Genomic DNA, 13,456 nt, shown 5'->3' on the forward strand with positions numbered 1-13,456 from the left:
GGCCAACATCCACACAAAGATCCTTTATTTTTTCCACAACCCTAAAGTCTACCTCAAAAACAAAAAAGTCTAAAGTATCAACATCATTGTAAAAATGTTGTTGTTGTTTCATCACATTAACTTCCTGAAATCCGGCCTGAATCGTCCCCTCTGCTGGGATCAGGATCATCCTGATGTTTGGTATCAGAGTTTCCCAATCCGAAAGTTTGAACACAAACTGGAAGTTTTATCCGGATAAAAGCCGAGACTGGATTAACTGATCTCATCCGATTATTTTGAACAAAGGTCAATGCTAACTTCTTCAAAGTTACACGGCCGACTTACATACCTAACATAACACAGGTGCAAAATTTTACTTGCATCTTATTTCAACTTAACTAAACTTTACCAATCAATCAGGTCGAGTTCCACGTGTCCACATGTGTTTAATATAACGGCTCTGATGGTAAACATGATTGTTGTCGAGGCTGAAACAGGAAACACTGAATAAACACTTTGGTGTCTGTAATCACTCGTCGCCTCCAGCTCGCATGTTCAATTCTTTTATACAAAGATTTGCATAATACTGATGTGCTGATGCTTTAATGAGTTCACCTTCAGGAAACTAATCAGCGTACATGTAGAGAGTCGACAGAGGTCAGGATATCCAGGTTCAATCCGAGCTGTTGTCCAAACTGTTGACAACTTTCAATAAACCCAGTCGAAGAAAAGAAAGATACCAACAAACCAACCAAGGCCCTCTACGTCTGAGCCAGGACTCGAACCAGGATCCTTTTAGCTGTGAGGCGACAGAGCTAACCACTGCACCACCGTGCCGACCCCAGAGACAGATTGATTGTTTTTCGGGTCCTGTTTTTGTCCTTATTTCTCGTGTGATATTAAGATTCACCTGAATTTGTTGTAAGTTTTTGATTTAATTAAAGCAACGTTTCTATTATAACATGCTTGTGCTTGCTCCCTCACACCCTACTGTGTAATGCTAATGTAAGCTAGGTCTAACGAGGTAGGTCTGATTTAGGTTGCCTTCTGCCTGTGTTTGCACTATAACTGTAACACACAAACTCTGCCCTGAGTTAGAAATGATGTTAAACTAGACTATGTTAGAACTCACACAGAGCTGAACATTAACAGCCTATACAATTAGGGATGCACGGTATTATCTGTTATCGGCATCGGCAGATATGTCATGTTTGTGCCGATAAAACAAAGCTTTAATTCTGCCTAAATGTTCCATGATTCCCTAAAAAAGTTTGATGTAATGCTACAACGTTAACTTGGTGCGAGTGTGCCTGCACCACGCCTCTTCTGTCAAGCGTGAAGAAGCGTGCAAGATGTCTGCAGCAGTTTTTCAAAGTTTGATGTTCTCTGTAGTTAGGTGGAAAAAAACATGTGCCTAATATAACTGTATCGAAATCAGCAATCGGCAAAAAGGGTTGGAAAATATCGGCATAAAAAAACAAATATCGTGCATCCCTAAATACAATATTTCCAGCACAGAGTGAAGGCGGTTCTGCTCTGCGGAGCCTCACTGAAGCTTCTTCAGCTTGAAGCAGCTGGAGGGGATTACTGGAAATCATTTAATGCAGTGAACACGTGGCCGAGGTCCAGAGGGCAGGACAACTCATCCAGCTGTACCTGCCATCGATTTCCACTGTCAGAGGGCCAGCTCGGATAAGTTTTCCTGATTGCATCGAGACTCTGAGAACATCTGTACACGTGTATTTCATGTCACGACCCAGTGGCTGATTTAAACAACAGCAGATTCCTGAAACTGTTGTTGCTTCATTTCAACAGCCTCTGACTGCCTGAACAAAAGTGTCCATTCACAGATGTCTTACTGACGCTGGGCCTCGGCTTTGGCTGTCCCAAGGTCAGGCCAAACAGGTCGATGTATTTGTGAAGGCTTTAAGATAAATAAAAGATGACGGCATTGAAGATTTCAAGGCTTGAGATGATGTGTCTGTGTCTCTGATTTTAGGCACACACGTCAGAAAGATCATATGTGGTCAGTAAAGTGTGAGCGTTCCCCGTGGAGTCACACGCAGGAGCTTCGGAGGCTGAAGCAGCTCCTCGATGATCACTCGATTCACCTCTGTGGTGTTCAGGGACAATCTGAGAACTCTCTCAGACTGTGCAGATCCAGAGCCTGGAGGGGAGCTTAGGGCCTCCGCTCATTTATTTTCATATTCATTTAAAAGTTGGAGAGGAAGTGAGATGAAGTGAAGAGGCTTGAGGGCTCATGCGGCACTAAGACGCCTTTATAATACGTCAGAAACAGCCAGTGTGTGAAGCAGGTTCTCGATGCAGAGGACACATTATGTGACGTGACTCTGCTGTGAGGCATCTTCAGCACTCTCCTTATAGATTTAACCAGTTATTGATAAATTCAAAAATACAGATATGTTTGGCGCTGATGGCTCTGCTGCTTCCTGTCAGCTGAGCAGGATGCTACAGCTTATAGAGTGGGTAAAAGGCTTCAGACCAGAAAGGATGAGGCTGGGGTGGTGGAGGTAAAGCATGGCCAGCAGCAGCAGGAGGAGCGGTGTGTGTGCAGCTTTGGTGTAGCAGGGATGAGAGAAGGAAGTTGCATTTAAAGTGACCGCCTTGTTGTGAGGAGCGGCTGTGATTGGTGTGTTACTGATTGGAAACAATGATTCAGTCAGCTGGAGCGTATGACTTCTGTGTCCTGCACGAACTAATGCAAAGCTTCATTCCTGGGACAGATTCAAAAAGACTGCTTAAGGTGCCTTCAGCCATTCTGCTCCTACTCTCTGGAACATTCTACCAATTTAACTTAAGTCTACTACAGCCGTGTCTTCGTTACAAGTAAAGCTTATTAGTCAGGTTTGAAGTAAACTCATTGTGGAGGCTTTGGCCTGTTCGTTTCTCTTTGCAGCGGTGTTTGTTTGTGGTGGTCATCGTGCGTTTGTGGAAGGCTGGTTGTGTTGTCTGTGCTCGGCGCTGCTGAAAGCCCTCTATCTGTGACGCTGAGTGGGCGGGACGTGTTGGCAGCTATACCTTTTACCTTTTATCTTTTATGTGTTATTTTATCTCATCTGTTTCCTGTACATCGTGTCTTTTCATGTTTAATGCTCCTGTTTTATATGCTTGTCATGTATGTTTTTAAAGCACACTGAGTCTGCGCCTGTCGTATGAAATGTGCTTTATCAATAAACTAGACTTTTGAAAGTTTGGTGCGACTGTCTGATGCAACCTGAGGAAGTGAGCTGACTAAAGGTGTAATGACAGAGGATCACACAAGTTTCCTGCTTAAATTGAGAAATGTGACTTGCTTGAACAGAGGAGTGACTGATTTGTGACAGGGGATTCTTGTGATTCGTATCATCCTGCACAATTCTGCATCTGTTCCTGCCTTTGCAACATGTTTGTATGCGGCTGCGTGGTGCAGCCTTCGCTCTTGTGTCCGAAAAGTTTGGATTGGATTCTCCTGACAGATCTTTGCTCACCTGTAAACACTCACGATCATTCCTCGAGCGCCATCACACAAACAAACACACACAAACAAGTCGCCTAACAGTCGCTAAAGCTCTAAAATCATGAGTTCGCTGATCACTTCTTTGATTACTTGTGTTATGGGCCGTACTGAACACTGCAGCTAAAAGTGTGTGTGTCTTAAAGTTACTCAGACTGAACTTCAAAGCAAAGACACTTCACTCTTTCACACGTCGTCTTCACACCTGTCAGGAGTGAAACTCTCCTCAGCAGCATCGCTGCAGTCAAACAGCCGAGACGTTCTCACCTCATCTCTGCTCAACAAGTTTAAAAATACAAACCGTGCACACCTCATTTACACACACACACTCACACACACACACACACACGCAGAGACACCTCCCTAACAGGAGCCGTGTGACAAAGGAGATAATTGGGACGGGAGATGAATGGGGTGTGTGAAAGTGATGGAGAGAGTGTGTGTGAAAGAGAAGATGCAGCCACAGAGAGAGCAGCCCCTCTGAACTTGTTAGCAGTAAAACAGAGTGTGTTAAACTGTGTGTGTGTGTGTGTGTGTGTGTGTGTGTGTGTGTGTGTGTGTGTGTGTGTGTGTGTGTGCGCGCGCGCGCGGTGGGGTCGGTATCTCGGCTGCACAGCTCAGAGACGAGGCGGGATTGAAACAGCATCCTGACGACTCTTTTGGAGGTGGAGCGTGTAATTGGTGCAGTTTGTTTGTCTCTTTCAGAAGCTCGGGTCCTAAATTTCATTTCAGCGCCGTCATCCTGACTTTTTGTTGTTTTTCACTCTCTCTCTCTCTCTCTCTCTCTCTCTCTCTCTCTCTCTCTCTCTCTCTCTCTCTCTCTCTCTCTCTCTCTCTCTCTCTCCCCCGTCCCTCTCTCTCTCTCTCTCTCTCTCTCTCTCTCTCTCTCTCTCTCTCTCTCTCTCTCTCTCTCTCCCCCGTCCCTCTCTCTCTCTCTCTCTCTCTCTCTCTCTCTCTCTCTCTCCCCCGTCCCTCTCTCTCTCTCACTCTCTCGGGGAGTCGAGAGTCCTTTCTTTGAGAGAAAATGTGTGTGTGGACTACAGAATGGATCCCATTTTGGAGCTGATGTGTAGGAGAGATCAGCAGTCAGTCTTTCTGACAGCAGCGAGCGAGGAAAATAAAAACATTCACAGAGAGTTTGTGTGTCGGGTTGTGAGTTTGTGGCAGGGCGGCTGTAAACAAACCAAACAGAGATGCAGTGATAGACAGAGCCGGCAAAGAGAGACGGATTTAACACACGGACAGGAGATGATAGACGAAACAGATAAAGACGGATGTGCAGACAAAGAAAGAGACTAATCAGTGGTGGCATTCACAGATTAACTGATCCTCAGTGACTCACACACACAATCAGACTCTAACATTTAACAGGAACAAGACGAGGAAGGATTCGCTGACAGCTGACTGCTGCTCTGCACAATCCCACACAGACAGACAGGAAGAGAGACGCGCAGTGGAGCCGGTCTGCAGCTCAATCCAGAGACCACACACCTCTTAAAGATTGTCCCTGTTTCTGCAGCTTTATTCATTATTAAAACACTGAACTCACCAGTTGGTTTTCTGAGACATAAGAATCCATAAGTCCAAAGGAGCGAGATGCAGGAGCGGCAGGTTGTAAACACACCTGTCGCCAGAGGAGCCTTGTTGGACTGGCATCTCATTTCACCCAAACTGTCACATTATTCATGTTTTTTAACAGTTTTATAATAATTTGCAGACACAAGAACTTTTGCAGGTCATAAAGAGGCATTAGTTTCATATATCAGTTCACAGCTTTGTGTCTATGAGCCCTTTATCGCTGCAGCAGAGAAGAAAAGAAAAAGCAACCACTGAAGAGCTAGCAGTGGAAATCATCCAAATTGAAGAGGACACGTGGAGTAAACGCTAAAGAGAAACCTGTCAGAGATCCTCTTTTGCCGCCAAAACAGCCCCGACCTGCCGAGGCATAAACTCCAGACCTGTGCAGGTGTGCTGAGGTATCTGACACCAAGACGTGAGCAGCAGATCCTTTAAGTCCTGTAAGCTGCGAGGTGGGGCCTCCGGGGATCGGACTGGATTCAGATCTGGGGAATCTGGAGGCCGAGTCCACACCTTGAACTCATCGTGTTCCTCAAACTGTTCCTGAACCATGTCTGCAGTGAGACAGGGCGCATCATCCTGCTGAGAGAGGCCACTGCCATGAGGGAATACTGTTTCCATGAAGAGGTGGACTTGGTCTGCAGTAATGTTCAGGTAGGTGGTGTCAAAGTAACATCCACATGAACGGCAGGACCCAAGGTTTCCCAAAGCATCACACTGCCTCCGCCGGCTCGCCTTCTTCCCATAGTGCATCCTGCAGGTAAGACACGCACACACACCCGGCCATTCCACAAAAAAAAGTGATTCATCAGACCAGGCCTCCTTCGTCCATCGCCCCGTGGTCCAGTTACTGTGATGCTCTGTGTGTTCTCACACCTTTCCATCAGAACCAGCATTTACCATGTCAGCAGTTTGAGCTCTTCAGTTGGATCGGACCACACGGGTCAGCCTTCACTCCCCACTCACATCAATGAGACTTGGTCGCCCATGACCCCGCCACCGGTTCACTGTTTCCCTTCCATGGACCACCTTTGGTAGCTCCTGACCTCTGCAGACCGGGAACACCCCACAAGAGCTGCAGGTTTGGAGACGATCTGCCCGAGTCGTCTTATAGCGCAGGGAAAAGGACCCATTGGTCATTAGCTCATTAGCTTTATCCAGTAACAGATCCAGTTGGTTGCTAGCTTCGGCTTGCTAGTCCTAAGTACACAAGTCATTTTTTAAGGTGATCCGTTCGGACAGCATGTTGTGATGTTTTGCTTTGCACAAAGAAAAAAGATCTCTTTGTGCACTTTGACAGAATATTTAGTAACTTGTAATCACGTAAGAAGACATCAAAGTATTTGGCATCTTACTGCAGGACATTTTCATCGGCCCGTGGGGTAACGAGCGGACCCCCTGCTTTAGTGCATCTCTCGTTTCAGACAGACAGTTATATACTCCGCACACAGAAGCAGACACACTGTTGGCCTGTGTTCAGCTCTTTTGCAGAACAGACACACTGAAAAGATTATCCTCAGTTTATTGCAGGTAAAACAACCACAATCCTCTGCTTTCTATTCATCCGCCGCCTCCAAGAAGCTCAGACAACAGCGTCTAAACACAGAGGAGGGGCTCAGAAGCCGGATGGAGAACGGATGCTGCAGTGATTATTCTGCGCTGTGAAAACCCGACAGAGGATTTGGAGCCGTGTACAGAGTGCAGACGGCGATAAACACCCGCTCGCTCCGCTCTCTGTGTGGGCGTCCGAGCTGCTGGAGAGCCGCACACTGAGGCTGTGTCCAAGTCCTCACAGCTGCACGGACACTCACACACGTCTCCGATTATTACGTTTAAAAGGACAGTGATGGAGCTCTCACATGAAGCCACATCAGCTGCTCTCATGCAGAGAGAAGCTGCTCTGTGTCCACACTGGACTCATTTTGTCTTTTAAAAGCCTTTAATAAAAACTGTCGCTGCCTTCTGTCTGCTGATTAAAGCTGGTTATGATATTTGTGCCTCCGCAGTGATGAACCGAAGGGACCAGGAACCTTTGAAGGAACTCGCTGTGTTCCCACTTCAGGGACCAGAGTCGGAATTAGCTTCCATACAGGAGTTAAGAGAGACTGCAGTGAAGAACATTTCTGATTGGTCGAGTACTGAGCATTACAGCCACCTTGTTTAAAAATCTGCAGCCAGGTGAACCAGTTTGTCTTTGCAGCGCTTTGAATGATCACAGAGAAGAGAGAAGACAACACATGGACCGACGATGAAGCCGGAATAGGAAGAATTTTTCCGATGTAGTGTTCCTGCTAGCTGAACGTCAGGAAGCACTGCAGAGAGAAGCTTCAAAGATCTCTATGAGCACAACCTGTTAGACTGATGCCTGTCTGTCCAACGCTCTGTCTAGCATCACCAATCAATCAAGGAACTTTTTTGACTCTTGAAATGTGTTTGCACATTTGGAAAGTGGAAACGTGGTTGAAGCTGCCCGGCTGTTTGGCCTTTTATGTCTTTATTGAGAGAGAGGACAATGTGTCGGAAACAGGGGAAGAGAGAGTGGGGACGACACGCGGCGAGGGGAAGACACGCGGCGTGGGGCCGAGGGTGGGAGTTGAACCCGGGGCCGCTGCAGCCTCTGCACATGGACGCGCGATTCAACCAAATGTAGTAAATGTTAGGGTTATGTTGAGATGAATATGAAGTGTGAGCACACAGATAATCTGCTTGAGGTCACAAACCAGCACAATGTCCTCAAACAATGATTTACTGAAAATGTAGAAAGCAGTTGACACACCTAAAACATGCAGCCTGTCGAGGACAAAAGACCTGTGCAATCAAAAAACAGGCGTTCGCAGCATTTCCTGAAAATGCCGGATTTTGCGTCAGCTTTTAAAAGAAGTTGCAGTGAAAGTTGTGATGATTTTGTTTTTGTGTAACACATTAAACATCCCCTGTGAGCGACTGGGACAAACGCTCCAATACAGCCTTACAGAGTGAGGACGTTTCTCGTCTTGAGACGCTTCAGGTTGATTTCTGTGACGCCAAATAAAATGTGTGAAAAACAAATGACACTAAAGTCATCAGACATAAAATGCTCAATCTTATTTATTCTATGTACGCCGTTCGACTCATTATTTCGCTGCTGCGGCAGCATAAAACAACTGATGAGACACAGGGGGGCAACTATCTCTCTGTACAAAGATGATTTAAAACCAGCTCTGACACAAACATCACAAACTATCAGGTAATACAGGTGTCCTCTGATGTTTATACAACATGCAGACCTCAGGGGATCAATATCCTGAATATCACAGAAGTCACTGGGGATGTTAATGACGTCACGCGTGCAGGGAAACGGGATGATTGGAGCGGAAAAGTTGCAGCAATTTTCCAAAATTGGTCAAAAAAAAGATTTTGACAATTAAAAAGACTTTCCTGCATGTGATGACTCACAATGTTAGAGAATGACAACATACCTGAAGAATAAAACAGGTGCACTGAGAAGAAACATGATCTATTCTGATCACAAAGACACATACAACCAATCTGTGTTCCAAGTTATTGACCATGTGTGTTTAAACATTTCTCATTAGCAACAAAGAATGAGAGATGCTCTTTATTGTCGAGCAAAAGAAACAAAATGTTGAGAGTTTTGGGAACTCTGCACGCCCGGCACAGTGAGTCATCCTGCGTTCCTGGGTCCTGCCTGCTCTGGTTCATGCAAGTGTCTCCAGATCATCTCACACAGCACATTCGCACCCTGACACCACGCAGAGCACAGCTGCAGCAGTGGTTTGATGAATGAACCCGTCTATAAGTGACCTTTCACATCAGTGCAGGAATCAGCAGCACACAATGCTGAGTGGGCGTGTCGGCGTGCAGAGAGACTTACTGTTCATTTACGACAAAGATGCAGTTGTCTTGGGAGGGGATGCCTGACACCGGGTGCTTACAGGTCACCTTCCGCTCATTGTGGCTGCAGGGAGAGAGAGAGAGAAAGAGAGAGATTAGGAAAGACACACACAGGAGAGAAGGAGCTTTAAATCACTAAACAACAGCTCAAACACATGAAACAGACACAGACAGAGACATGAACCTCTCGCTCACACACCTGGAGCTGTGGGTGACTCTAAACTTCAGCATGACGTCCTGTTTGATCAGAGAAGGTGTAGCAGATGACAAGCCCTTTCAAAATAAAAGCAGGAGCTAAAGACACGAGACAGAAAGCTGAGCAATCTTGTGTCTCCAGTCGAGTCCACAGCAGACTGGACAGTGTGAGAGAGACTGCAGAGAGAACAAGAGTGAACTGATAAACTCTCTCTCTCTCTCTCTGTCGCTCGACCACTGTGCCACTTCCTGTATCCCCCCTTTTTCCCCTCTTCCTTCTGTCTTTTGTCTTTCTTCCCACAGGCAGCAAACTTCAGGGCAGAGACATGAAGCCAACACACAAGTGCCCAAAACTGCAGTTCCTCTGGTGTCCACTTGAGGCTGTCTCCAGCAGTGAGTCAGTCCCCATAGAGCCCCATGTTAAACTTTACAGCAGAAATAAACATGTTTACAGCCTGGTACAAAAAACAGTTTGGGTCTCTATAGCTCATTTCTCTCTTCATGACAACTGTACGGGGAGAAGTGATGCATCATTAGGGGCGTGGCCTCTTTGAATGACAGGTGGGAGCTGCTAGCCGTCTGCTAGGTGTCACCTCAGCTAATTCCAGTTAGCCTGTTTGTGTAAAGATTTTTTTTTAATGAAAATATCGGACAAATAATGTGCCTTTTTTTTTTTATGCAGTAACACGAGCACTGATTAGCATCTGTCTGTGTCTGTGCTCACCACACCTGGCTTCTTAGCTCAGTCAGTGTTCGTGGCGACTCATGTTGGCACACACAAGTCGCCTTATCCTCTATCTTCATGTCTTTAACCAATCCTCTGTCTCACAGCAATATAGCGCTTATCCTGTTCAGAGCCGCGGGCGACCTAACCACCGTAACATCTTCACTGCTTACTAACCCTGTCTTTGTGACGTCAGACGGTGACGCAGCAGAAAAGAGACCGACAGGAGGATACTTCACTGGCAATGGGAAAAGAGACAATCTGCATCTATATCTTTTTATATCTATATCTTTGTCCTGTCCTCTTTTATTTGACTTCCTGTCACTGAAACTTTCCGTCTGTATTTTCCTCTCTCAGGCTGCAGAGCAGAGCCCGTCCCACAAACACAGAGTCTGTCACCGAGTGAGCGATGAAGCTGCACCGTCGACTGTTACTCTTTCAAAATGAAGGATGCACAGACACTCAGCGCAGCTCGACCCGGACCACAGAGGTGAGATTGAACATGATGCTTCCAGCTGTTTCCGGCTTAAAGCAGCAAGATTTGCCCGGAGATGACATCAAAGAAAATCCCTCAGATTAAACTTAAAAAAATGTGGGACTCCTTTTTTTTGTTGTTTTGGATTAATCTCCTGTGGTTTCCTGGGATTGGATTACCTTCACAGACGAGGATTTATCAGGAGAGGAAGTCTTTATGGTTTCATCGCTGCTACACTCAACACGACAACGAGGACAGGAAGTGGATGCGACCTTATTTCTTCCCCTGACCTGTTTTAAGATCTGTTTTTATTGGCTTTAACTTGAGAACATACTTCAGCACACGGTACACCTGAGCATCCTCCTCTGTCCTCTCTCCTTGAGATGCATTTTAAGAACTGAGACGTCTTTCAAGATGGCTGCTGGGATCGATTTCCCGGTCAAAGGCAGGAGGAGGGAGGACCGAGGAGATGAGGAGGGAGGACAGAGGAGACGAGGAGGAACAAACACGAGATGTGAGAAAAGTCCAGGTTTTCAACCTCAACAAGCATTCAAGAAAACGGCTGACTTCCTATTTCTCACAAACAAGCAGGTTTGTTATCCACCGTAAAAACACACTGATGCGGATATCTTGCAACACACACGCACACGCACACACACACACGCACACGCACGTGCACGCGCACGCACACGCACGCGCACGCACACGCACACACACATCCTAATCTGGACCAGTTCTGCTCCCTGATCTTAATCTGAACATACAGACAAAATCTGCTGCCATTACAGAGAGAAGAACTCTCTCTCTCTCTCTCTCTCTCTCTCTGTCTCTCTCTCTCTCGGTCTGACATTTAGTTTGGACAAACTTTCCGACAACAGTCTGCTGTTGATAAAGTATAGAGAAAGTAGACACACACACACACACACAAACACACGTCAGTATATAGAACAGAGTCTCTGAACAGGCAGCAGCAGGAGGTGACGCAAATGCTGACAGAGTGAAAGAGCGAGAGAATAGAATTCTTTACAGCACGTCACCCTAAATCCCAATGCAGTTTATGTACACACACACACACGCACGCATGCACGCACGCGCACACGCACACACACACACACACACACACACACACACACACACACACAAGCAATAACATTTGCACACGCTCTGTCTGCGATGGCAGCAGCAGTGAAACTGCCAAAACTTGCTGGACTGAGACGGAACAAAAAAAGCTCAGGCTCCATTTTTTACCGTCCTTCTACAAACACGGACGTATATGAGAATGTTGGACTCATCAGTTTGAGCACGATCAAGTAACTGAAGTGAAAATGGCTGCCATAAACAAATGGTCACAGATTAAAATGCACTCTTTCTCCTGCACACAGTAAGACTCAGAGATGAGGGGTGGGACAACTCTTATATTGGCCATAAACTATGTGTTGTTTTCACAAACCCTGAGCTGTGGCAGGGTCCACACGACAAGATAATCAGGCTGATTTTGGGCCTGCTCCGTCCTTCAGACTAAAGTAACAGAGTCCTGATGTTCTGATGGTTCTAAAGATGATCTCTCAGATGTTCCTGTTCTGTGAGCGATGTTAGAGTGATTTTACTTCCTCGATCTGCTCGGCAGAACGTCGTGTTCGCACTGATTTCAGATATTAAACATAAATTCAATTCAATATCTACGATCTGATATCCTGTTGTGTGGGGGGCACCCCGAGGACAGCCGAGCACACGCTCACATGGAACCGATAGCCAATCAGGAAGCGAGCTGACTAAAGCAGGAAGCACAACAACCGCAGCCATGGCGACAAAAGCAAACGTGCAGCATAAAGTAACATGTGCAGCCCGTGTTCACGCCGTCTCCACCTCTTCATCCACACTTTGTTCTTTTTTCTTCCTGAATTTTCAGTAAAAAGTCCAAAAACTATCATCACCAGTTCTTCCTGCCCGTCGTCCGCCATGTTTGTTTCCTCTGAAGTCTCGTTTGAGCGCCAGAGATTCAGTGAGATTTCCAGCTGTGAGCGTCGGACTCTGTTTGCTGGTGACTGTATGTGTTAGTGTGTGTGCTGTTTGGGTCAGATCGTCGCTCTGCACAAACCTGTCGTGCTCCGTGTGGGACTCTGTGTTTGTGTCAGGCGTGTGTAACTTCAGCTGGTGTTGTACCCTGTTAATGCTGAAGGGGAGCACGGAGCCGACACGCTCCCGACTTGTTAAAAACAACAGCTTGGTCACTCGGCCCAACACCTGATAATCAGACAGTATAGATGCCCCTGTAGCGCCTGTTTTGCGTGTTCAAGGCTCCCTGGTCAAATAAACATCCGCTTCAGATAATATGTGTAAATGATGCTTTCCTCCTTAAAGATGCCCAGTCTTATTAAAACCCACCACAGTTTGATTGTTCTTATTGTGACGCATGAAAAAAAGTTGATCATAAATGTTCATATGAGACAAAGAAAAAGGTGAGCTGACCGACACCTGAGTCACAGAGTCCTTAAATACACTCAGAGGCTCTCTGGGGGCGTCAGCATGTGTGGGAGGCAGATGGAGGCTGAGTGTGTTCACTGCTTTCACACCTACACCTGAGGACACCAGATGTGCAGGAGCGACAGGGAGTCAGTCAGGCAGAGAGGGGGGGGGTCCTACTCCTGGGTCTAATCTGCCCAGCTGTGCAGTGCTGTCGCTGGGACGGCTCTGCTGCTCCGGTCCCCTGCAGCTGGACGAGAGCCAGGCCAGAGGGCTGAGGGGAGCGGCCATGCAGGAGGGAACAGTCAGATTAACACACACACACACACACACACACACAGAAATATGTGTGTGTGCATATGGATGAAAAAGCACTCCTGAATATTTCTTTCATCTGTGTGTGTGCTGTAAAGTCAAATAAACTCAGTCGTTTGGCTCCAAATAATAAAGAAAGAACGTCGTTAGAGAATAAAAGAGGAGTAAAGTGGAAGGAGCAGAAACACGTCTGCCTCTGATAACAAGACAGCGCTGCGAACGAGCAGCACATAAAAAAACCGACGCGTTGTGAATAAACCATCAGAGCACTTTTCACCAGCTCCGACTTAAAGCAGCATTTCAAACCAGACGCATCATT

General features: G+C 46.5%; 1 protein-coding gene across 1 annotated transcript in view; it reads right to left on the reverse strand.

Annotated features, from left to right (window-relative positions):
- The window catches only part of LOC138599679 (pleckstrin homology domain-containing family A member 5-like), a 241,962-nt gene that overhangs the window by 83,189 nt on the left and 145,317 nt on the right, over window positions 1-13,456 (reverse strand). Inside the window, exon 4 of the mRNA XM_069671435.1 lies at window positions 8,946-9,029. Within this exon, the coding sequence (XP_069527536.1) occupies window positions 8,946-9,029 (84 nt within the window). The remainder of the gene's footprint in view (window positions 1-8,945; window positions 9,030-13,456) is intronic.

This window comes from Semicossyphus pulcher, unplaced genomic scaffold (assembly GCF_022749685.1).
Source record: "Semicossyphus pulcher isolate SPU_LCO1_2020_fin unplaced genomic scaffold, fSemPul1.0.p SCAF_20, whole genome shotgun sequence".
NCBI lineage: Eukaryota > Metazoa > Chordata > Actinopteri > Labriformes > Labridae > Semicossyphus > Semicossyphus pulcher.